We start from the raw sequence: 25,571 nt of genomic DNA, 5'->3' as shown, positions 1-25,571 counted from the left end.
GCAGCTGCTCGACGGCCCCTGAAACAGTAGAGGTAACAGGCTAAAACACAACAGAAACTTCGAAATAAGTTAAAAGATGCATGTAACTTTAAACTAACATCTCTCTCTACACAGAAAGGTTAAATTGTGAGGTTGACATTTGCATCTGTTATGTTGTCACCGCTTTCTGTCTGTCGGCATGTGTACAAACAATATCTAAAGATGTCATCTGCATATTTTTACCAAAGGAGCTTATGAACAGGACCTGTCAGTGTATTTTAACACCCTTCCAAAACGTCAGCTTTCATCAGATATAAACACAACATGTTTAATTTATTAGTTTGGTCTTAATATAAAAAGTTGACAATCATATGTCACTATAACTATTGATAAGGTAAATATGGACTACAGAAAATGTCAAAGAGTTATTGAAATGTTTGCTGAAATACTACATCAAATTGTATTTATCAGCTGTTCTCTGTCGATGAATATGTCATATTTTCCTAGGTATGGCCATTCCTGAGAAGATGTATCCAATGGAGCATTTCAGAAACTTCATTCTTAAAGCATCTTAATTCCCAGGCAGATTTTTAAAAGGACTCAGAACACAGGAAACACATAGCGTAACACATGGCATTATTACGTTGCTCCACTAAAGTTAAACAGAAATTACGCTCAAAGAACAATTCATACTAGATACAAGTGTTCAGTTGGAAGACTTAGGTTTTGTGTTTCTAGCACTCCGAAAAGTTTGCTTTTAAAATTGTGACTTCTTGGGGCACCTGGGGGGCTTAGGTCATGATCTTGCAGTTCATGAGTTCTAGCCCCACTTTGGGCTTGCTGCTGTCCGCGCAAAACCTGCTTCAGATCCTCTGCCTCATCTGTCCCTCCCCCACTTGCACTCTCTCAAAAAAAATTAAAATAAAATAAAATTGTGAATTCTTAGGGCTCCTGGTTGGCTCAGATGGTTGAATGTTTGACTTTGGCTCAGGTCGTAACCCTACAGGGTGTAGGTTTAGGCCCCGCATTGGGCTTTGCTCTGACAGCAGAATGTGCTGTGGATTCTGTGTCTCCCAATCCGCCTCTCCTCTGCTCACATACTCTCTCTCTCAAAAATAAATAAACGTTAAAAATTTTTAAAATAAAATAAAATTGTAAATTCTTAAACTGAATTCAGTAGGGACATACTGAACACCTTCTATGTGCTACATTTTTTCAATACTTCAGAAAACGTGAACGTAGAAGAACCAGGCTCCTCTCTTAAAGATCCTAAGATCTTTTGGTTGGAATGATAAAACATAAGTAAGTGAAAATCAATAAATCATTTCAGCACTGACATGGAAACACTGTGTAAGTTGGTACAGGTTATAAACATAAGTACTAAGGCGAAAGGGAAGTAAAGAAAATCTATCGTGACAGGAACAATAATTACAAAAGACTTCACAAAGGAAGTGAATAAACGGTGGGAGGCTGTAGAAATGGAAGACGTATCAATATGAGACTAACAGATTAAATGGAGCCAAAAGTTCCAAAGCATGCCTACTCTCCTAAAGTGCACGTAGAATAGTTTTACAGCAATTTGAAAACTTTTGCCAGTCTTGAAATGCCAAGCATTCCAATTTTCGACATGGTGCAATAGCAGAGCTCGCTGACCTTAGAGAGCACAGAGGTTGCCTGTGTATATTAAAGAAATCGAGACACTCACTTGCCCAATGGCACTCAACTGGTTAGCATCGGAGCTGACGCCCAAAGCCAGAGCTCCTGACCCTCAACCCAGTGTACTTTCCACTGCACCACGCTGCTTTTCCGGGCAAACTGCCTGCTTGAAATAAATGTAGGTGGGTTAGTGAACCAAATCTTCTTTAAACTCTACACATTGGAACTCACTGAGACCTTAATGACTCTTAAAAATAGTGCTGCAAAGTGGTATGATTTAGTAGCTTCTGAGTCAGATAAATCTGACTTCAAGTCACAGACCCAAATTCTGAGACCTTGGGAGAGTGTCTGAGTTTTTCATAGCGTTGCATGTCTGAATTATAAACCATTTATGAAGAATACATGATATGCTACATGATGTCTAGCTCCTTACAGGTCCCTCTCCAATCCTTATCAGTGATCCTTCCAGATTGAGGACTTTCCAATCAACAGTAATTTTGACTCACAGGCGGATACTTGGAATATCTAGAGACATTTTTTGGTTGTCACGGCTAGAGGGGGGAAGCGATGGTCTACTGGTATCTGGTGGGTAAAGGCCAGAGATGTTGCAAAACATCCTACAAGGCATAGGACAGCTCCCTCTCATCCCCAACAGAAAATTATCCAGCCCAAAATTACAATAGTACTAAGACTGAGGATTTGGTCTAGAACAGACCAAAGAGGAAGACTACCCACCACCACCAGTGTTCAGTTAGAAAATAGATCCTATCTTTTCTGTGCCCCACGATAAACATCCTAACTTTACCAAAGTATCAAAATCAAGGTAGAAATGTATCAGATCTCCAAGGTGGGGTATATAGAGGACAAAAACGCAATTGTGTTACTATTCCTTGCTGTATGAATTCTTCTATACATGCAAATCTGTATATCCAGGCACATGGAAAGATTATTTCCTTAGAATCTCCTTGGGGGAGATCAATAATTAGCTAAAAAGATAAATATCTGAATACTCATATCTTTTTTAAAAAAAAATTATTTTTGAGGGAGGGAGAGGGAGACAGAGAGGGGGAGAGATGGAGGGTGTGCAGGGGTGGGGCAGAGAGAGAGGGAGACACAGAATCCAAAGCAGACTCCAGGCTCTGAGCTAGCTGTCAGCCCAGAGCCCGATGCGAGGCTTGAACTCACGAACTGCGAGATCATGACCTGAACCAAAGTGGAATGCTTAACCAACTAAGCCATGCAGGTGCCCCATGCATTTCTTTTTTTAACTGGAGGACTAGAAAACTCTTTAGGCAAATTTGAACTTCATGATAATATCAGTTTGAGACACTTCTTGGTACTACCTAGATTCCGAAAAGACATTAGAAGTATCAGGACGTAGCAGGAGTAGGCAGATCACTGCCTGAGCCCCAACAAACTGCCACCCGAGGCAGCTGCTGCTGGCACCCTCACCCTTCTGGGGTATGCCTGGCACTTTCCCGCCCTTCCTCTTATACTTTATTTTCCCCGACTCCTATTTTCTTTTCTCTCTTTTTCTTTTCCCTGACTATGCCTCTTGTCACTTGCCAGTGACAGTTGTTTAGCCCCAGTCATGACAGAACTCAAAAGACAAAATGCTTGATTTAGCCGCAAGGTTTCAGTAACACATTCTAGGAGAGAGGAAGGGGAGAGAACCAGGAGTGTATTTTAATTTGCATTCCCTAGGCGTTATACCCACGGAAAAAAGATTTTGCTCAGGTAGTATTAAAAAAGCCCTCATTTAAAATAAAACATAAAAAAATTTCTAAAGAAGCGCCTGGGTGACACAATTGGTTAAGCGTCCAACTTTGGCTCAGTCACGACCTCACAGTTTCTGAGTTTGAGCCCTGCATTGGGCTCTGCGCATACAGCTCAGAGCTTGGAGCCTGCTTTGGATTCTGTGTCTCCCTCTCTCTCCTACCTCGCTCATACTCTGTCTCTCTCTCTCAGAATATAAGTAAAATATGAAAAAAACCTTTTTTAATTAAAAGAATGGAGCCCCATTTGAAAAACATTACAAAGGGCTCAAAAGATATAGTTGCTCATAATCTATTTACTAATATTAAAAAACATAGTATTTCTAATTTTGCTCGGCTTAAAATCATTCCTCTTTAGAGTAAAAAGTGAAATCTTAATACAAAGGGACTATTGTAAGTGAATTTGGTCTTGGAGATTTCACTAAGAAAATGCCACAATGTGGTATAGTTTAAGCATCAGTGTGAGCCACAGTGCCATCTACGGCCATCTGAATTAGAAAGCATAATTTTGCTATTTTGATGATCTCTGAAGACTAGGAAGATAGAAAGCGTTCTCCGCTATAGAAAGCCTTGACAAAAATCTTGCGCTACATCTGTATTTTCAAGATACATAGAAAGATTATTTCCTTAGAATTTACCTGAGGGGGTAATAATCAGCTAGAAAGACAAACATTTGTGGATCTTATGATATAAACATTTTGAAATTACATACTTTCATGAGGATAATCTAACTGTAGAGGCTATAGCAAAATAATATACTCTAAGACTCATCAACCGATTCCCTATGTTTAAAGAGAACCTGAGAAAATAACAATTGTTTTACTTTTAAATGGATTTTAAAATAATAATTAAGACACAAAAGGGTATTTTTTCTAATCTGAGTCTTGTTTTGACTGCAGTTCAGAAATAGTTTAAAAGTGATTTCATAATCAAAAACTCTAAATACCAGTTGATATGATAACCATAAGACTTAAATTGATATAAGCTATGGGCTATATAAAATTAGAAATTCTTCCACCTGGCCACAAAGGGAACTTCAATTTTCTCCCTAAACAAGAGAAATCCTCTAGTAATTCTACTGTCAAGTTGTAAGTTATTTATTTGCCCCACACCAATGCACAGCTACCATCATTTGGAACCAAGTAGATTTTCTCTCTTTCTTGTTCCAAATTCACTCGGCTTACTGCCAAGAGAAAATATAGACACGGGGGAGGCAAAGAGCAATTCTGTTAAGATCAATGAAGATGTTGACCATAACAGAATCCTATTTATCCATCACATCTGTACTTCTTCTGATTAGAGATTACTAGCAATTTCTTGACAATTCTTGTACAAAATTAAGTTACAATCAGTCTTGCAAGACTTCACAAGGGAAGGAAAAACTATATATATATAAAAATATAAATCCCCAAACACACACACACACACACACACACACACACACACACCCTTTATAACTATTCCATTTTTAAAAGGGGTTTTAATATGCCTATTTCCAAAGCAGTTAAAAGTGAGTACTTTATAGACAAAAAATTCACATAAAGATGTTCGATTGCACTGGCTTAAGAGGCCAAAGGTACAGTCTATTTAGTAGTATGTAATTAAAGGTCAGGGTTTTGTTTTGCTCTACGTTCAAGTGAAAATTTAAAATGCTCATTTTGCCACCTAGGGAAAAAATGATGCTACGCTATGCTGTGCTGATGGCTTCGTGCTATGGCTTCCCTGTTTTCCTCAAATAAAGGTTATCATGGCACATACTTTTAAACCAAAAGGAAATGAACTTTTAGGCAATTTCTTAGTGGATACAAAAGAAATATGGGTAACTGTTACTGTAAGATACTGGATTTGCCAGTGTAAAAAAATGTATGTAAATTGAAAAAAAAATGTATGTAAAGTAATAGCATTGAAGATTTGAGAGGGGGAAAAAAAGGAAAATAAGTTAAATGGCACCGCAACTCTCAGGAAAGAAGAGCTTCACTGTTTCAAGTGCTTCATTTAAATACAAAGCAACCACGTTATCCAGCACAAGTAGTCTTCCAAAGGCTTCTAACCATAAATAAGATAAAGGGTGAGCTCAACTTAGCCAAGGCTCTGCTGAGCTCTGAAGGCCGTGTCAGCCCACGTCAGCCCACACCACTTAAATCACGACGTCCGGGAGTGGGTGCTGGGCCTCAGGATTTCCCAAAGCCCCCCAGGTGACTCACGGTGCAGCGAAGCCTGGAACCAAGGCTGAGCCCGTACTGTACACCAGACACTGTCTCCCTCTTCTCCCCTTCCAGGGTAGTCCCGCCCCCTTGTCTACCTAGTACTTCCACTCGGAATAGACCCTGCTTCTCTCACACTTCTCCTCATCCTTCAAGTCCCAGGGTGGGGATGCCCTGCTCGTGGGTGCCTTCATTTCTGCACAAACACCCAGGTTGGATGCCCGTCCCTGAAAACATGCCCTTTCACATCCTATCCCATCAGAGCCTCCATAACTTTACTTACTTTTACTTTATTATAATTATTAAGCCTATGAACTTTTTAAAGTTTATTTTATTTTCAGAGAAAGAGTGTGAGCAGGGGAGGGACAGAGAGAGAGGGAGACCAAAGATCCAAAGCAAGCTCTGCACTGACAGCAGTGAGCCTGATGCAGGGCTCCAACTCACTAACTAGGAGATCATGATCTGAGCCAAAGTCAGACATTCAACCAACTAAGCCACACAGGCACCCCAAGATGATAAGCTTCTTGAAAAATAGATCTTATACATCCTTTGACCAGTTACTTGATGCTTGATACATAATAGGTACTAAATGTATGTGAGGTGTTTATAATAATCTGTACCAAAACAACAATGAAATGTTGAAAGCAACCAAAATTGAAACTAACTTTAATAATGTGGATAGAAAAAACACCCGCTTGAAAGTTCTCTTCCTCAGCTTCCTCATTTGTTTTTAGTTTGACATTAATTCTAATATCAATTGTTTTACCAGTGAAAATTTGATTTAAATCATTTCAGCTCCCACCATATTATTTCTAGTTGTGTACTACCTTGCCTTTTATACTTGGGCATATTCTAAAAAAATTTAATGTTTATTTATTTTTGAGAGAGAGGGAGAGAGGGTCAGAGAAAGAGAGATAAAGAGAGGGCGCATGTGAGTGAGCGAGGGAGAGGCAGAGAGAGAGAGGGAGACACAGAATCTGAAGCAGGCTCCAGGCTTTGAACTGTCAGCCCAGAGCCCGATGTGGGACTTGAATCCATGAACCGCAAGATCATGATCTGAGCTGAAGTGCGGCACTTAACCAACTGAGCCACCCAGGTGTTGCTGGGTATATTCTAAACCAAATTATCAGTTTATGACATGTTCGAAACTTTTAAATTATAAAGCTATCTGGTTCTCTTTAGGTCTGCTGACGTCAATTCTTTGTTGATAATAATGACAATGTTTACCAGATCCTATGGAACCTTCCCCCTTTGCCTTCTCAAAGCTGGCATGTGAGGCCAGTGACGTAACAATGCAAAGACAGTGACTTCCAAGAGTTTCTCGGGAATGTCAGTTATTAGAAATTAGGGAAAGAATGGGGAGGAAATCTGAAGTTAACAATTTAACATGTATTTTCAACTCTAGGTGAAAAACTCAGTACTGCTCTAACTCTAGTAATAAGATACATGTAATAAAATGATATAAAATAATATATAGTTCCATTATTCTTTTACTGTGAATTCTGAATCTACCACAAGGTCAAAGAGCCACCACTTGTATAGATTTGTTTCTAAGATGTTTTTTACAAAATTCAGATGCAGTGGAACTAAAAGCGATGCAACTCGTATGTGAGAATAAGATGTGAGATTTAAGGACTCAGTTCTCTGTGTGGACAGCAGTCACTCTACTGAAGCGTGAAGAGAGGTTTACATTTTTAGGATATTGAAGAAATCTTATGGCTTTAACATACCTTCACCTCTAAACTCTTAAATTCTAGGATCACTGCTGGCATACAGCAAAGTCACTGACAGAAACTCAGTGCAGGGCACAAATTCCTTACCCAGTTCTGATTGTATCCGACACCCGTGTTTACCCTGAGGTGGGCAGAACCGATATGATGTGATGATGTAAATTTGCAGATACGGAAACTGCAAGAACGTGGCGTGTCTGGGGCCTCGGGTCTCCAGCTCCCGGGCTGTTCTTACAGATTCACACTTCCTCTTCCGAGGGAGTCATCCATGACCAAATTGAGCTTGCACACAATATGAGAAAAATATGGGTGGACCGTTTCTAACAAACGTCTAACAATATATATACGATTTTTTTTGAAATGTAAATAAAGCCATCAAATAGGGGCCCTAGATCAGACAGCATTTGAAATGAATAGCACTGAATCATGTTCTTTTAAAAACAGTAGAGAAAGAAAAATTTAAGCTTCCCTGAAACTAAACAAAATGTAATCTGTAAGATTCTAACCAGGGAGATAGTTTTCTCTTTTCTAAGCTTTTCTTTAAAAAGCACATTATGTCCATAAGGAAGACAACCCTAGTCTTACTTCAGTTGAAATTTACTTGTAGGCTAGGTTTATATAAAAAGATCAAAATAAGAAAACAATGAAACAAAAAGTGTCAGTCATTCAATATGCAGAGATGCGAAGTTCCATTGGGAAATTCAAAAAGTAACTGGTAAAAAAATTCAGAAGAGATTCGCAAAGGGTACTCTTCTTTTAAAGCATAGAACACATTTTTTGGAAACTCATTTCATTTCTATAGTCAGACATTTCACATGAAGGCCGACGCTCTGTGATGTAACTTTCCAAACCATAAAACCTGACACTCCATTTTAAATGCAATTATAGGGGAGCCTGGGTAGCTCAGTCGGTGGTGAAATGTCTGGCTTCAGTTCAGGTCATGATCTCATTGTCTGAGTTCAAGCCCCATGTCTGGCTCTGTGTTGACAGCTCAGAGCCTGGAGCCTGCTTTGGACTCTGTGTTTCTCTCTGCCCCTTTCCTGCTCTCTGTCTGTCTCTCTCTCAAAAATAAAGATTAAAAAATTAAAAAAAAATAAATGTAATTACATGTCAAACTCTTCATTACCAATACTATAAATTTCCATTTTCATAGTAGATTTCTATCTAAGTCTCAGAGAGAACTTGTCTTAAGCCATACTTAACAGAACCAAATGGAGAATGAGAAAATTTGAACATTGCCTTAGCGTCTTCTGTGATGGAGACTGACCTATAGTGGCTTTTGTAAATTTGCAAATATATGAGGAGCCTCAAGACCCAGTAAAATACCCTGAGGATGGAGGCCCATTCCTCCATGTTCCCCGACCTGACCACACGTCAGCAATTCAGAAGGATTCCTAGAAAAGCTTAAAAGCTTCCATGATTTTATGAACTTCTCAAAAGCCAAAAGAACAATTAGAGTCCATATTTGTTCTTTGTTTTTACTCTTAAATGTGATTCTTCCATCTTGGGGAACTAAAACATACAAAGCTAAACAAAACAACCTAAGAAGAAAATGAGACCATCTCTAACGCATCGTCTATTTCCTGGTAGGCTTCCAAGGGCTTGGACTCAAGAGAAAAGTCTCTAGTGAAATCTCTTCCAGTCCCACTTGCCCGTCATGTACGGGAAAGTTTAAAAAAGCTGACATGGCAAAACTCTTCAACTACTATTACACAGTTTCAAAACCTTCACCCTAGAGATCAGCTCAATGCTCCTAAGAACTATATGCTAAGTCAGAAGTGCTTAATCTGTTTTAAGTTTTGTTCCGAGCCTCACCAATGTAGAACTCGATAAAAGACAATGAGAATGGCATAAAGAGCAAATGAGGATTCAGGGAAAAAAGCAATAAGTAAAAGTCAGAATGAGGATATGTCATTTCCAGTTGCTAATTTACCACAGTGTAGCAAAGCACAAAATTGACACACTTTGTTCCAATATTTTTGTAACCCTAGGGCTTAGGGAGCCTCTAGTTCAGTGGGTGGTGTTACATAATGCAATTGTAAGTTTCAAGATCCCTAGAATATAGGCTTTAGGAGGGCAATAAACCTGTGGGCAGTAGTCCTGTATCGGAGCCATGACCTTGAGATTTTAAGTTACTCTAACATCGTCGCTACCAAGAGCATGACTGTCGCACTTTAATGTTTGGTACTGACCAGGAGAGTGAACAGCAAGTGCTTTGATAAAAAAGCATTTCATTTAAAAATCAATTAGCTACTTTTCTGTCCAAGGAAAGTATACCATACATGAAAAATGAGAAGGCAAAACTCAAAGGCAAAACCAAGAAAAAGGCCTGTCTTTCAAACTGCATAGTGCTTTTCCCAGAGACATGAAACAGGGGTTCCGTGACTCCTGATAACACAGCCTCTGACGGTATGTTTACAGAACATCAGACTATTTTTGACCATGGGACAGTTTATAGGCAACCAGGAAAAAGTTTACTATTTACGAGCAAACAATCTAACATTAAAACAGAGCTGGCTTTTTGACGATGGCAATTAGTTTCTTCATGTTCCAAACACCAAATAACATTTTTCCATTAATTTTTAAACCAATGTGGCTTTAACTTAAAATAAACTGTACATCAAAAGAATGGAAAATAAACAGCCAGGAACACAATTTGACGAATTGGATTTATTTAGTTTATTTATCTAAACAGGGACCATTGGATCTCTTTAATAGGCTGACAGTTGCACTGGGCTAGTTAATAAAACATTCAACAGTGTCTTCAGCCAATATAGAAATGCAAATCCCATCAGAAATATTTTATTCATGAGGCAGTAATTTCAGTTACTACCAGTTCCTTTAAAAGAAATAAAAAAAATGGCACTCTCCAAATAAACAGTGCCATCTAGTGACTAACAGTGAAGCCAAATTTGCCACAGGTTCATAATTAATCTTTAAAAAATCTTACCTGTTTTTATCTTTCCTCTTTATTTCTTAGGTAAGACCAAAGAGGCTAGGCAAAACAAACAACAGAGAAGTCGATGATAATTTGTTAAGTCATTTAAGAAGGATTATAAGGAGAGACAACTACATTAAAACCGGTAAGATTTATATTCTTGTTTTGTTTTGTTTTAAAGCAATTTAGCACTGTCTCTTGAAAATATATACTTCATCTGCTTAGCAAATCCAAACTGCTGGAAATACCATAATGTTATAAGAAATATTTACTTTCTGCCATAAAATGGCACTATAACTTTAATTCCAATGATTTGAAAAACATATATATTAATAGGTGTAGGTAGGAAAAAATATCCTAATAAAACTGTGAAATCCAATCAGAGATCTGACACCAATTTAAAAACTAACTCACACATGCCTGCACAGATATATGTGTATCAGTACACCCTTCGGCTTTGCCAATGAAGACAGTGGGTATCGAAGTTATTTTTGCAGGTCATAAAGCTCTACAGGAGCTAAAGCCCAAAACAGTCATCAGGAAAAAAAGGCACATTGGAAGAAAGTGTCAGAGCTTCCAAAGTGAAGAAAATCTATTAAGGCCGACTTCAAATTCAGTACATAAGACCAATGATGAAATATTTAATACATACTACTGTTCCCTTCAAGTTTACATGGTGGGGAGAAGGGTCAAGAACATGACCCTTTTATAGCATCTTGGATTAGGAGACCAGAGTGACACACACGCACAGATCAGCCCCCAGAAGGCATCACTGCCACTGAAAATAGATGTCTGGTTTCTTCCTTGCCCAGTGGATCCATTTCCTGTGTCAGCCTCTGGAATTATTAGAGGCTCTGTGAGCAGAAGATTTACCAAGGTCAATGCCTGGAATGAGAATCCTACAAACAAAGAAGCCCACCTTCCTGATGAGTTTTGTTCTGTTTTGTTTTGTTTTTACATTTTCACATAACAGTTTCACATAGCAGGGCCTTAGGAACAACTGTCTTAAGAAAACACCTGCAAACAAGGAAAATTGTACAAGGGCACGTAAGTTTAGTGTCACTTTCTCCCTCCAAGGCCATTGTCATGGCAAGATAACTAAAATAGTCTTCAGTTTCTGATTAAGAAATACTGAAAATGTAAAAAATGAGTTCAGGTTTAGACCGGATGTGGACTGAAGATTAGCTTAGAGAAAGAAATCTCAGTGATACCTAATTTTAGAGTTGTAAAATCTCTATAATGACAGAGAACAGTATATTCCTCATATAACTGTGGATTAAATGAATAATGCATTTCAAATACTTAGCCCCAGTCTGCTTATTATTTTATTTCTCAAATCACATTCTAACACTGAGAAGATATGGAGAAAGTACAATAAAAAGGGTCTGATGAGTCACAATAAAAGTGTAATTCCAAGGGATATTTTAATCAGAGCTATAATATTATTGAAACCCTTTAACTTGGTCATTTGCCTTCTGAGAAATAACCCTGTTGAAATAATCCAGCTCTAATATGTCCATCATAGCACAATAAATTACAGAGGGAATAAATGGAAATATATTACAATTCAATCAAAGATGAACTAGTATCACTGACTGAAATATTATGCACCCACTAAAATGATTTTAAATTCACAGAAAATTTAAAATGTTAGAAAAAGCCAATGCTAGAATCTTGTGTTTTAAAAAGATAGAAAAAAACATGAGTTGAGAAACATCATTATTATGTAAAATAAAACAATAAATTATGCAAGGAAGGGACGGGAAGACTGGGAGAAAACAAATCAAAATGTAAAATGGAGTCTTTTGGAGTTATAGGGATATGGTGATTTTCTTTTCTCCTTTTTATTCTTCTTTACTTTCAGAATATCCTATAATGAGCAGGTATTATATTTACAGAAAATCAAACAACAAATGTAATGTTTAAAGGTAAGCATGTTTATTAGGTGCACGTAGTGGGGGAAAATTTCTTTTCCGAAACAGCTCTGCCCGCTCTGGCTATCTTATTTCCTTCTAGAATGCACTCATATTCCTGCAAGAGGGATAAGCTGATGCTATAATTACAACACGTTAACACTGACACTATCTAAATCTCTAAAACATGACTTCATGGTTTCTTACAGCTTCCACAAAATAGAAGGAAAAAATTTCCCAGGGAGTCATAAGAACAGAAAAGATAAAATGTAAACAGAAGCATCAAGTCAGTGACCTTTCAACAAAAATCAAAATTTAAAAGAGTTCGGCTTTCTCATTTGCACTTCTTAGACTTAAAAAAAACCCAGAATACAGCGACTAGCTTCACTCACAAACTCGGATACTCAAGTTGTCCATTCACCTGTTAAAAGGGAGAGAGCAGTAAAAGCTTCAAGCTGTTCCACAGCATCCTTTGAACCCTGACCTAAGGGACCAACTCCGATAGTCTGCAGGTAGTTGGGTTTCTAGGACCATTCAGCCTCACTGCTGAGACTGTCAATAGAAGTGCCATTCTCTGATGTAGACAGCTTTGCACTAGGAGCTGGTCTAACAATCACATCACATAGTCTGCCAAACAGGAAAAGGACAGCATTCGGGCACCAACGACCTGGGATAGAAGTGAACTTGAGACTGGGGCTAAAAAGCTCTACTTCTAACATTCATTACAATCAATTCCTCCACCCCAAATACTGTATGTGTGTGTCCGTCTTAAAGGAAGTTCAGCTTTGTTATATAAAAAAAAAAAAAAAAAGAAATATGCAACTATACAAATACACCACAAGATGGCGCCAGCACCACAGTACACTATCAAAGATGCACACCTTGTCCTCGCATAACTTTTGGAACCTTATCCTGGTACATCGTGTCCTTGTTCCTTCTTTTTCTACTTTCTGAGGCTTCGTCAAACACTTTATGCAATGTCGGGATTTTTTGTTTGTACAAGTGTAGGCATTTTTTGGTTTGATTGATTTTATTTTCTTAAGAAATAATAAACTCGAAAAAGCCTCAACAACATATTCCCCTCCTTTTGGTTGGTTCATTTTCCTGGAGTAGCCTGACATGACACTCCTCTGGCTAACCTTACACCAATATTGAAGAAAGAAATTACAAGAACAGTTTAAATATATGAATTCTAATTAAAAAGATTGTTTTCGAATACATAAAGAGGATATGAAATCGATTTGTAATGAATCGTGAAGTTGGAGATGGGGGAATACAAAGGAGCATGCAGGAAACATGTGAACGTGTGGTTAGCTTATTCGGTTCTGGCCCTGGCTCTTAGCAACAGTGTGGCCTCAAGGTAAGTCATTTGGTCTGCCTGCTCCTCCCTTTCTTCATCAAAAAGTAAGATGAACTGATTTTTAACTCCCCTAGATCTACTATTCCTAACTTACACTGAAACTATAAGAGGCCAAAAGTGAACATCAGGAGGCTCTAAGAGGCCAAACGTCCAGGAACGTGGAGTCAGGCAAGTGAACGGAATCATCAGGAATAACAACAGTTAAAGAGAACACAGTGCTGGCCACTGCCTTTAACTTCCCACAACCTGAACATTAAAACCTTTTAAGTAGTTACTTATTCAGTTATAAATTAAAATCTATGACACGGGTCACTGTAAATGGTAGGCTATTATTTTTTTTTATTCTCAGAGGTACCCAGGTATCTGCTTAGAACTAATAAACAGTAAAAGTGCACTGAACTTCTATGCCAGTCATGACAGAGGAATTGATACCAGACCACTCCTCCCACTCTAAACAACTATAAGGATGGATGAAACATATAAATTGTTTTCAAAAACTGGACAACAGGCAGTGTAGAAACGCCATCCTTCGGAGAAGAGAAACGTTTGAAATGAGCCCCACAACTGCCATCACTCGCAGCCCGCAGGTACTTTCCAGACTAGAGCCCGTGGGGGTGGAGCCAAAACGGAGCAGAGCATGTCACTGAGCTGAAGGGGCAGACATTGGTGTTTGGGACAGGGATGAAGAGGACTTAGCAGGGTAACGGAGAGGAGGGAGCTACACAGAGAAGGGGCTCCAGAAATCCATAAAGGGGTCTCCTTCAGTCTGTGGCTGAAAATGAACTTGCACATGCAGAGGGCAAGATCCCATGAGGTCTTGCAGAGCACAGGTATTGGGAGGCTATGGATGGAATTGAGATTCTGGAGGTCACCCGAAGCAGGAAGACAAGATTCTGACCATACACAGGTAGAGCATTCATTGAGTGTTCCAGGCACTCATACTGGAAGCCAAGAAAGGCTATACCTCAGAAGCAGGTCTACTCTAGACATGTCCTAAAAAACCTTAACAATAAGCCTTGAGAGGATCAGTCTGATCTGTTAGTAAATTACCTGCTTGTCCATATAAAGCTCAGCATTCTGTAAGGGGTGCCTGGTTGGCATGCGACCACTAATCTTGGAGTCACGAGTTCAAGTCCCATGCATGCTGGGCAGAGAGAGAGAGACAGAGAGAGAGGGAGGAAGGGAGGGAGGGAGGAAAGAAGGAAGGAAGGAAGGAAGGAAGCAAGCTCTAAAACATGCATTGTCAGCATATATCATGCCCATGGAGGCAAAAATGGTTCTTGGGAGGATAGACAATTTAATGTTTCAAAGACATGGGGCCCTTCAAAGGGCTATATAGTACATGAACACATGTACAGATATAGAGTGTATCTATAGTATCAAAATTTCATGGGGTAGAAGGAGAAAGGGACAATTAGGTAAAAAAAAAAAAAAGCCTAAAAAGATTCCTCAAGGCAGCAATAATGAAAAGCAGGTAGAGATGCACTGCTCTAAAGGAAACCAACAAAACCCACGCTTTTAACAACATAGGATCCACAATACCAAGCATATGATAATACAATTCCTAGACGCGTGAAGAAGCAATGGAACAGAAAAGAAAGCCTACAAGCTGACCTGGATTTTATTCATCAGGCAATGAGCACTCCATGAGATTCTGTGGAACACTATGACATATTCAGATCAGTGTGTTAGAAAGATCATTCCAGACTGGTGCAGAGGGTGGCTTAGAGCTAGACAAGAACAGAAGGAAAGGCTACTACAAACATTGAGATGGAGAAACACGAAAGCGCTCTCCCACTTGGAGATGAAAATGGGAGATATTTCAGTGGTAGGACTGCTAGTTCTCGGTGATCAACCGGAAGCACAAAGTGATGGAGAGAAAGGGGTGCCTGGGTGGCTCAGTCGGTTGGGCCTCTGACTTGGGCTCAGGTCATGATCTCACAGTCCATGGGTTCGAGCCCCGTGTCAGGCTCTGTGCAGACAGCTCAGAGCCTGGAGCCTGCTTCTGATTCTGTGTCTTCCTCTCTCTCTGCCCCTCCCTGCTCATGCTCTGTCTCTGTCTCAAAAATAAACAAAACATTAAAAAAAAATTTTTTTTAACTGATGGAGAGGAAGAAATTAAAGATAACTCTGAAGTGACTAGAGCTTGTCAAGTTTAAGTGTTTGTGTTTAAGGGACTCTGGGGTAAAGTAAGTAGTGAGAACTATGAATCTGGGGACGCCTGAGTGGCTAAGTCAGTTAAGCATCCAACTTTGGCTCAGGTCATGATCTCATGGTTCATGAGTTCGAGCCCCATGTTGTGGCTGCTTTGGATTCTGTGTCTCCCTCTCTCTCTTTGCCCCTCCCCTGCTCGTGCTTCGTCTCTGTCTCTCTCAAAAATAAATAAACATTAAAAAATTTTTAAAAAAAGAACTATGAATCTAGAGCTATAGAGGTCTGGTTAGAAACGCAGGTGGGTAGAGATGCTGCGGTGGAAGCCATGGGAGTGGATGACGCCACACAGAGACAGACAGCACAGTACGTGGAGAAGCAGCCTGAAGGGTCCTGGGAACAGGCTCAGAAGAAGAGGAGGGCCAAGAAAAGATAACAAGTACAAATGAGGGTCAGAGAAACAAGGATCAGGCTGTCCTCTCCCCTTCCTCATTGGTACAAATGACCCCCCAAAGTCTCAAAGGGGAAGAACAGATCTGCTTCATTTGCAGTAAGTAGTTGTGCTCTTTTTTCTTGGGGTTCAATATTTCCAGGTACATCACCATGAGAAATATCTTTAAGAAGATACTCTTCATCCCTTTAAAAATAAAAGCATTAAATATAAAAAGAAAATAAGAATCAAAAGGGAATTACATGTATCTCCCACACTTGATTCGAACCCCTCCTGTGATGTGTGGTGAGGGAAATTGAGAGAGCTGAAAGGCGGAGTCAAAAGAGCACACAACCTCTCAATGGCCCCCAAAGGCTTCTCATCAATCCAGAGTACAGGCCAAGGTCTTTATCACGTCTCCAGCGCCCTTGGAGATGTTTCTTCGGCCTCCCTCTCTAAACAAATGCGTGTCTTCCTCTTTCAATCAGGCCTCAGAGAACACCCCAGCAAAAACAGCCAGGACCACTTTGCTAGCCACTGTCACTTTACTCACTTCATGGGCATGGACGGTAGGCACCACCACCTGGAATTACGATATATACGTATTTGCTTATTTGTTTCTTGTCTTCCCCACTCGTACTTACATTCCATGAGAGCAAGAACTTGATCTGAATCACAGCTTTCTCCAAGCACCTAGGACAGTGTCTATATACAGCAGGGCTTGAGGAAGATGTGCTGAGCGGAATCCAGAAACCATCTGAACCTCCTGGTCCTACTGTGTGTAAAGCGGGGACAGTCCCTCACCTCTCCTGTCTACTCTCATACAGTGAAATGAGGCGGTGCGCGTCAAAGCCCTTATAAACTCTAAGTCACTATGCAATGGAAGGGGGTGCAGGCCGTGGTGGAGAATGCTCCCGAACACAGGAGAAGAAAGTTGTGCAAACAGCTATACACATAAACACATGAATTATATGTTTGAATTTGCATTCTTAAATTTGCTATAAAGTGGGCAGAGTTGAAAGTCGGATATACAGGAAGAGAAAGCTAAGTATTGTCATGGAGCAGTTGGTAGAAAGGATCACTTGTATAAATTATCAATTGAATTCCTTTGTCCTTTTGATGGGAGGAGTGTAGTGCACCCTTTTAAGACTCTAATAAAGTGTATGGCACCCATCCCAGGAAAAAAGTGCACAGTGAAATAGATATGCAAAAATACCTACTTTATTTCAGGACATCCGTGAGCCCCTGAAGTCCATCTGTGAACACTGCATCTTAAAGGCTGCAGACTGTGAAAAGGCCCAAAATTGGGCTTCAAAATTCTAACAAACCCTAAGTGGCCACAAATACTGTCTAAACTCACAGGATCACATGCTTTGGATCTACAGGCGAGTCGTGGATCCGACATCCCTCATACCCCATCATTCATTAGCTAGCTCTTGAGACCCCTAAGGTACCCACAGTGAAAGCTGTGCCTCTGGCACAGGCTCCTGGAGACAGCGTGTCACCATGCTCACTGAGACGCGTAGAGGAACCCATAAAAACACACAGGTGAAAATTCAGTTTCAGGGTTAGTTAATGCGACAGAGGGTGGAATCCGACTCACAAAATCTGTTTCAAGTTTGCCCATTTCTTGCTTGTAGCTGCGCATCCTGTTGCTGTACATCCCTCGACTCTGGGGCGGGATCTCCCGGACTTCCAGATCCATCTGTTCCAGCTGGAAGAGGGGGAGGAAAACAGGACTTAACCCCTGTGCTTACACTTTATGTGGCCAGACACAGAGCTGAGAGCATGTAGTCCCAACTCCTCATTTTTCTCCTGAGGAGCCAGGCTGCGGGAGCTGGCTGCCCACAATCCAGTGGGACCGCGTTTGTGCTTAACTTTTGTTTAGGTCAACAAATACTTACTTACTGAGTCTTGCTAGTGACACACAGCACTCACTTTGCCGAGAATGTTTTTTTGAAACATATGCATTAATCCAAACAGCTTCAATAAGAACGATTTTAATACCTCCGGTGTGTCCTATCATTCAATCCAACCCAACCTGGTTTGGTCTTCTGACCCCAAACCACCAGGACTATGGGAACCTAAAACAAACCATGATTTCTACCCTTTTTATAAAATGTCAGCCTGGACTTAATCATTTGGTGAAAATTCTTCTCAAAACTCTTCTTTTTTTTTTTTTAAATAGTTTATTGTCAAATTGGTTTCCATACAATATCCAGCGCTCTTCCCCACAAATGCCCTCCTCCATCACCACCACCTCTTTCCCCCCCGCCCTTCCCCTTCAGCCCTAGTTCGTTTTTAGTATTCAATAGTCTCTCAAGTTTTGCATCCCAATCTCTCCTCAACAAAACTCTCTTCTGATTAGGAAAATCACATGCCAACTGATATGTGATCTCAGCCTCTAGCCTGACTCCTACTCAATAACCATGTGGATATAGACTTAAATGGATACAGTAATATGCTAAATTACACAAAGCTCACTGAAATCACTGCTGCATACTTGTTAATAATATGTCATTAATAACACTTTGGATACAACACTCGCACATGTAAAGAGAAGCAATACAGGGGCGCCTGGGTGGCTTACTAAGTTGAGCATCTGACTTCAGCTCAGGTCAAGATTTCACAGTCTGTGAGTTCAAGCCCCACGCAGGGCTCTGTACTGACAGCTCAGAGCCTGGGACCTGCTTCAGATTCTGTGTCTCCCTCTCTCTCAGCCCCTCTTCCATTAATTCTCTCTCTCTCCCTCTCAAAACTAAACATTAAAAAAATTCCTAAAAAAATAAATACAGAAATAGGATGATGATTAAGAACACAGGCTTTCCATTCAGATGCCTGTGTCCACATCATAATTATTTACTGACACATACTTACTAGTCATGCAAAGTTTGTTAGGTTATCTGGGACTTAACTTTTCTCATTTCTAAAAATAGTATGTCTTCTATAGGACAGCTGTAAAGATTATAAGGCGTAATTCCCATAATGTGCTTACAACAGTGTCTCTTGCTTGGTAATCGCTAGATTAATGTTAAGAATAGGAGAGGATGAGGAAGAAATAGAGCAGGTATGACACGAGGTATCAGAGGAGGCTTATTTATACTTGGTATTAAAAAACAAAACAACAATGGAAAGTTGGCTCAGGCCATGTCTAATAAACTCACATCCAAAAATGCTTTACCCTTTAAAGTATGCTAATGAGTTATTTCCATAACTACCATAAGCTTATCATTTATATAACTCTTCCTTGTCCAGCATTAGAAACTGAATAATGATAGGAGGACTCAGATAAACCAGAAAACCATGTTTCAATGCACAGGCCTTAATATTTATTAAAAAAAAAAATGGAGAGACACAGTTTTAATTAGCCTTGACTTAAGTGGTGACCATTTAAATTATTACCATGTCTCTACATAAATGTGAAGCACCAATCAATTAAACAGTTACTCAGCAAGGCACTTTTTTCACTTCCCTGAAATCTATGAGTCCGTAGCACTCACAAGGTAAGCGGAGTCATCCACATAACTGCCGAGGGGACTACACTGTTGTGTAAGGCATTTTATAAAGATGCTGGAAATGAAATTAAAAGTAGGTAAGAAAGAAAAGAAGAAAACACACAACAAGCACTTCAAATGGAACCAGAAATAAGGCTCGTGTGAGCTTACTTCGTGCTGCCACAACATTCACGCAGTCAACATAAAGTGGGAGACGTGGTAAGCCCAAGACCAGGGGATTCACACAACCCGCTCATCCAGCAGAAACACAAGGAAACCTAAGAAGCAAAATCAGAAAGAAGTGTTTCTGCCACAGTCCTCATCCAAGGGAGAGAATGTAATACACTGAGAGTGTCCTTAACAAGGAAATAGAAACACATATCTTAGACAGGAGACTTTATGTTAGTCACAAGGTCCATGGGGGTATAATTATGTTTTATACTTCCTGGTACAGCAAAGTCTTGGCTATTAGGAAACCAGCTTCCTATCACCATTAAGAAAATCGATGGGTCCAAAAGGTCAACAAACCAAAACACAGTTTTTGATGCCAAAGAACCGCCCCAAGAACTCAACAACAGTCAAGCGGTCAGCTCCAGACCCAGACAACTGAGCGCGCGAATGGTACTGTTCATGATGAGCCTGCCAGCCGGACAAAATGACAGTCCTGACCGACAGCTATGCTAGGCAGAAAGTCAGTCTCGCTACGTGAAGGCCAGGAAGCATGAGAGAAATAGTTGAATATAAAAAGAAAAAAGAGTAAGGAGACAAGCATTGGAAAAAAGGGGGAAACTTTAAAAAGAGGGGCAGACACTCGAAGCTGGAGTTGGATGCAAAGCTGCCATTGTAGAGGCAGTGACAACACAGTAGAGATGAGAAGTGGACCTTGCAGGGTCCGGAGAGCATCAGACATTCTGATGGCTAGAAAAGGGCCAGGGACAGAGGGGACAAAGTAGCACCTGTGCAACTCACAGCCTCAGCACTCAAAGTCACAGAGCAAAGGTCTGCCGTGCAGTAGGGAGTGACACCACCTACTTCTTCAGACTCCCTAAGACAGCAGCTCCTTGTGTGCGGCCCTGTCAAGAAAAGTAACTCAGTTAAATGGGCTTGGAAATGCTCCGTGCTTTAGCTGGCCCCTGTAGTCCCTTCTTTGAGATTCATAAAGCCTCTTAGTCTACTTAAGGGTCCAAGAAGATTCTGTGGAAAAACAACAACCAAAGAAGACACCATCCTCTAATTCTATTTACGCTGTTAGTTTCCCAAACTTAATTGAACTGGTAACAGCAGTCACCAGAAACACCCTTGGGGAAACTGTCCTATGTCTGTCAGTAGGCGGGCACTGAAGGAACACCATGCACTGTCCCTCGTTATTTAGGGAAGCAAAACACTCCCTTAGGACCACACTGCGGCAACAAGTAGAGTCACACTTGTAGTGCTTGCTTTAAAACCCCAGACTGGGAAACACCACCTCTTAAAACTTTTTGTTCCTTGATTTGCAAATGTATTTATATCAAAAAGTAGTATATGAGGGGCACCTGGGTGGCTCAGTTGATTTAAGTGTCAGTTGATTTGGCTCAGGTCATGATCTCATGGCCTGTGAGCCACATCGGGCTCTGTGCTGACGGCTCAGAGCCTGAAGCCTCCTTTGGATTCTGTGCCTCCCTCTCTCTCTGCCCCACCCCCCACCCCCTGTTTGTACTCTGTCTTCCTCTGTCCCCAAAATAAATATACATTAAAAAAAAAAGTAGTAGATGAGCAGCGGCTCTGGGTTTAGTCTATTTAAATACAAGCGTTTACCCCACCACTTGTGGGTGTGGGACCTCAAAGTTCCATAACCTTTCTAGGCCTTAGTTTCCCCATCTATAGAATGGGGGCAATCATGCCACTGAGAATCACTCCCCTGTGGGTCTCTCACATTCCAACATGTCTTCCTGGGAACGTCAGCAATACAAGGCTGTGACTGCTCCTTTCAAGCCATTTCTCAGGGTTATATTTCCAGGGAGCAGCCCTGGGGGAGGGAATAGTGGGCCCCTCCGGGGCTTGCTCACAGGCTGCTACAAAGCAGGGCATTTCCCAGGCTCCAAGTTCCTCTCCTGGAAGGTATGCCGCTGTATGCAGACATTCTTCCAGGAAAACCTGTGTCACCCCGGTGGGAACCGGGGTGCAGGGAACCGAGGCAAGTGTGCTGGAACTCGGGTGGCACCTTTTGCTGTAATAAAATTCTCTGTCTCTGACCTAGGAATCTCATGTCTCCCACCAGCACCCCTGAAACTCTCACAAGCTTAGCTGTCACAAAGCACCAGGGGAATATCTCCGGTCCTTAACACTTGTTGACAGACGGCCTTTGTCTACAGCACCTGTGTGGACCTTAAATATGATAAAGCAAGTAATGTGCTTAACCCAGGGCCTGGTACTGAGTATGCCTTTAACAGGCATTAGCTATTTATACCAATTAGGAAACATATTATGAAGAAAAATTAAAGGTAGTCATCTAATGAATCACCTTTATTAAGAAGAATAAAATCACAAGAGACTATTAAATTCTCTTCAACGTAAAAACTAATGAGTATGGAATTATAACATGCTAATCAGAAATGTGTCCCATTTCTACAACGCACAAAGCAGGCTAGAGAAAGGCATCAGCATAAACGGCTCTGATTTGATGTGAAAACGTATTACCAAGTCTGCACATACCAGTTCTTTTGCTTCTTCGAGCTGCTTCTCCACATTGGCAACCATCTGCTTCTTCTCGTCTGAAACAAACAAGAATGCCAAGGAATTGCTGAGGATACAAATCAATATTTGAAACCTTCTATTTTTATACACCTTTTCCTTTCTGGTGAGAGCAGAGAATTCCCACATCAGGCAAATGACCGTATCATTCTTCAGTGGGTCATTCCACTTTAAGCCACTGATTCTAAGCTCTGAGGAAATATATCATCCTGCATGGAGTACCTAATTATGAAAAGATGCCATAACATTTCTAAGGGAAAACAAAAATCAGTTTGTTCTTTAGAAGAAACTGTGTCAACTGCAGCAGATTTAATGGTTGTACAAGGATCCGTCAGAGTCCAGACTGTAATAAACTGGGAAAACCTGACTTAGGAATACAATTTAGGGTCACATGGGTTAAATGGATGATGAGCTAAGGAGGGCACCTGTGGAGCACTTGGTATTGTATGTAAGTGATGAATCACTAAATTCTCCGCATGAAATGAATATTACAATGTATGCTAATTAGCTAGAATTTAAATAAAAGCTTGGGGGAAAGGTCACATAAAAAAACAATTCCTAAAACTGGGCATGATCTTACAATCCTTTAAAAGATTGTACTTTTGGGGCACTTGGGTGGCTTAGTCAATTAAGTGTCCGACTTCGGCTCAGGTCACGATCTCATGTTCGTGAGTTCGAGCCCTGCATTGGGCTCTGTGCTGACACCTCCGAGCCTGGAGCCTGCTTCAGATTCTGCATCACCCTCTCTCCCTGCCCCTCCCCTGCTCACACTCTGTGTCTCTTTCTCTCAAAAATAAATAAACATCTAAAAAATTTTAAAAGATAGTACTTTCATTATGAATTGGGTGTAATGGGAGAAATATTTGAAGTCAGAACTATTGATTCTAAACCCAAAGTCATTTCCTACTTGCTGGTTGTGGGACCCTGGATAAGAAAGAGTTTTTTCCCAAGACTCTGTACTCTCTAAAATGGAAATTTTAGAACTGGATTCTTTTTAGCTCACGAGGCTGATGCAAGTAAAATTACTTTTAAATTATGAAGTGCTAAGTCTCTGTATGTAGTTCATCAAACTTCAGTACTTCAAGTTATAATTCAACTGTACTTCCCTTTCCTGAGAGAGATATGTCCTAGCAGATATTTTCAGAAAATTTCTCCCCACTCCCATTCCAAAACAATCAGTCCATTGATTCAGAGACGGAACCTAAGTTTTGTGCTAAGCAAATTTACTGAACATCTACAGTTTTGTATCTAACACCCTTCTTTTCTCAGGCAGTAACCCCACTCTTTCAAGGCTCTCCCCAGATCAGTAGGGAATTCTACTTCCTTCTGTGATCCTGTCCCTTTGATCACAGTGATTTAACAAAGGATCAGTTTCTCACCCTAGTTGGACCAATCAATCCCAGTAGCTCAATCCCTCTTGCCACACTGGTCTGGGGGGTGGAAGTAGGGTAGGCATATAACTCAAGCAGACCAATCAAACTCCTAGAGCAATAGCAAAGTACTTTCCCCTCTCTTGGTAGAGTTATGACAATATAAGTCTAGAAGCCATAGGCATCCATTGTTCAAGCTACAAGAAGCAAGTCACTTTGCAGTGGTTGAGATGGAAGTCTATATTCAGGAAGAAACAAAGCTGAGGGATAGGTAGTTGGTAAGTAGGTAGGTAGGTAGGTTTGGTAGATAGAGTTAGTTAGTTAGTTTCTGGTTCCAGATAACTCTGAAACAGGTTTTGCTTGACTTTATCATGATTTGTTTTCTTGAACTAACAGATTTCTATTTTTTAATGTTTATTTTTATTTATGAAACAGTGCGTGAGCAAGAGCGAGAGCGAGAGAGGAGCATGCGCATGCCCCCAAGTGGACAAGGGATGGGGGAGGGGGAGGATCTGAAGCAGGCTCAAACTCACAATGAACCATGAGATCATGACATGAGCTGAACCCAAGAGTCAGATGTTTAATTGACCGAGTCCCAGGTGTCCCTTCTTTTTCTTTATTTAAAGTTAGGTTTCTGTGAACCTAATGACTACTGACTAATATAAGAAACTAGAGAAATCATGAAGCTTGAAATGGGTACATTTAGCAGCTGACTGGCCCTTCAGAAGGATAGTCAAGACTAAGTGGGGAATTTTTAGTAGAAGTTATCAATTTCCTAGAATAATTAGGTTCTGCTAACCCCAACCCCTTCTCTTTGAGCCCCCCAAACTAGGGGGCTAGGTGTCACATGCATTTTGTATATACTCCAAACATTTCTCCCTAAGAAACAGGCACATTTCAAATTAAAATTTCATTTAATTTTCCTTCTTTGAAACAGTTAAGCCTACATATTAAAAACTTAGTACATGACCCCATATCTATTTCCTTCTGGCACACATCAATCTGTCCAACATCTCTCTAAGTTATGGTGGAACCCCACTGTATTTTTGTGATAGAACAGAATATGAAATAAGACAAGCCCATCTTGGACTGAGAGTGAGATTATGAATTGACATTTCAGAAGGAACACCTTGTTTAAGGTGTTAACTCCATGCATAAATCCATGCTTCTTAGTCCAGAACAAATAAGCAACAGTTTTTCTAACAAAACAAAGCCAGAAGCCCCCTTGTCCTGTATTTCCCTTTGCTACTAATCTCTCTCTATACCCACAGTCACAATTTGCCTTCTTCATCTCCCATTTCCTCCCTGTAATCTTGCTCTCATTCCCCACCATCCTACTGAAATGACTCTTAAGTCTGATGACCTTTCCTTTGCCCAAACAAATGGACATTCTCTGATGGGTCCTTCTTTTCCTTAATCTTGTGGCATCCGACCTTCTGCTCCTCCCATCCTATCACTTTTTCATCTCCTGGTTTCCACAACACTCTGATTTTGTGAGCCTGCTGCAGGCTCACATCTGTCTCCATGTCCTCTGCCAGCATCCTTTCCCTCCATTTATCCTTTAACTATTGGTGTTCCTTGGAGTTCAGTCCTTGCTTTTCTTCTCTTATGACTATTGCCTATGTCCCTGGACCATTTCATCCACTCTCATTTTTAAACTGCCATATTATACATTTATGATCTTCATCTCTAATCCTGATGTATTTCCAGGACCCAAGACCTTTAATCCCAATGCCTATGCCCACCTCCACTGTGACTACCTGGCAAACTGCTATTCAAAACTCACTTCAGAAACCACCACCTCTTCAAAGCCTTTCCTAACAAAAGAGGTAGTCACTCTT

The 25,571-nt window shown here is 40.5% G+C and overlaps 1 protein-coding gene across 11 annotated transcripts in view; it reads right to left on the bottom strand.

Moving 5' to 3' along the window:
- The window catches only part of VTI1A (vesicle transport through interaction with t-SNAREs 1A), a 344,985-nt gene that overhangs the window by 309,841 nt on the left and 9,573 nt on the right, over positions 1-25,571 (bottom strand). For all 11 annotated transcript variants that reach the window (XR_003905737.1, XR_003905738.1, XM_029932596.1 and 8 more), the window contains exons 2-3: positions 22,322-22,380; positions 17,740-17,850 (exon numbers count right to left, since the gene is read on the bottom strand). Coding sequence is in view for 9 of the 11 variants with exons in the window: in XM_029932592.1 (XP_029788452.1) it covers positions 17,740-17,850; positions 22,322-22,380 (170 nt within the window). In the remaining 2 variants the exon portion in view is untranslated. The remainder of the gene's footprint in view (positions 1-17,739; positions 17,851-22,321; positions 22,381-25,571) is intronic.

Source organism: Suricata suricatta, chromosome 2 (genome assembly GCF_006229205.1).
Source record: "Suricata suricatta isolate VVHF042 chromosome 2, meerkat_22Aug2017_6uvM2_HiC, whole genome shotgun sequence".
In the NCBI taxonomy this organism is placed as follows: domain Eukaryota; kingdom Metazoa; phylum Chordata; class Mammalia; order Carnivora; family Herpestidae; genus Suricata; species Suricata suricatta.
This window is presented reverse-complemented; position numbering and strand designations above follow the sequence as displayed.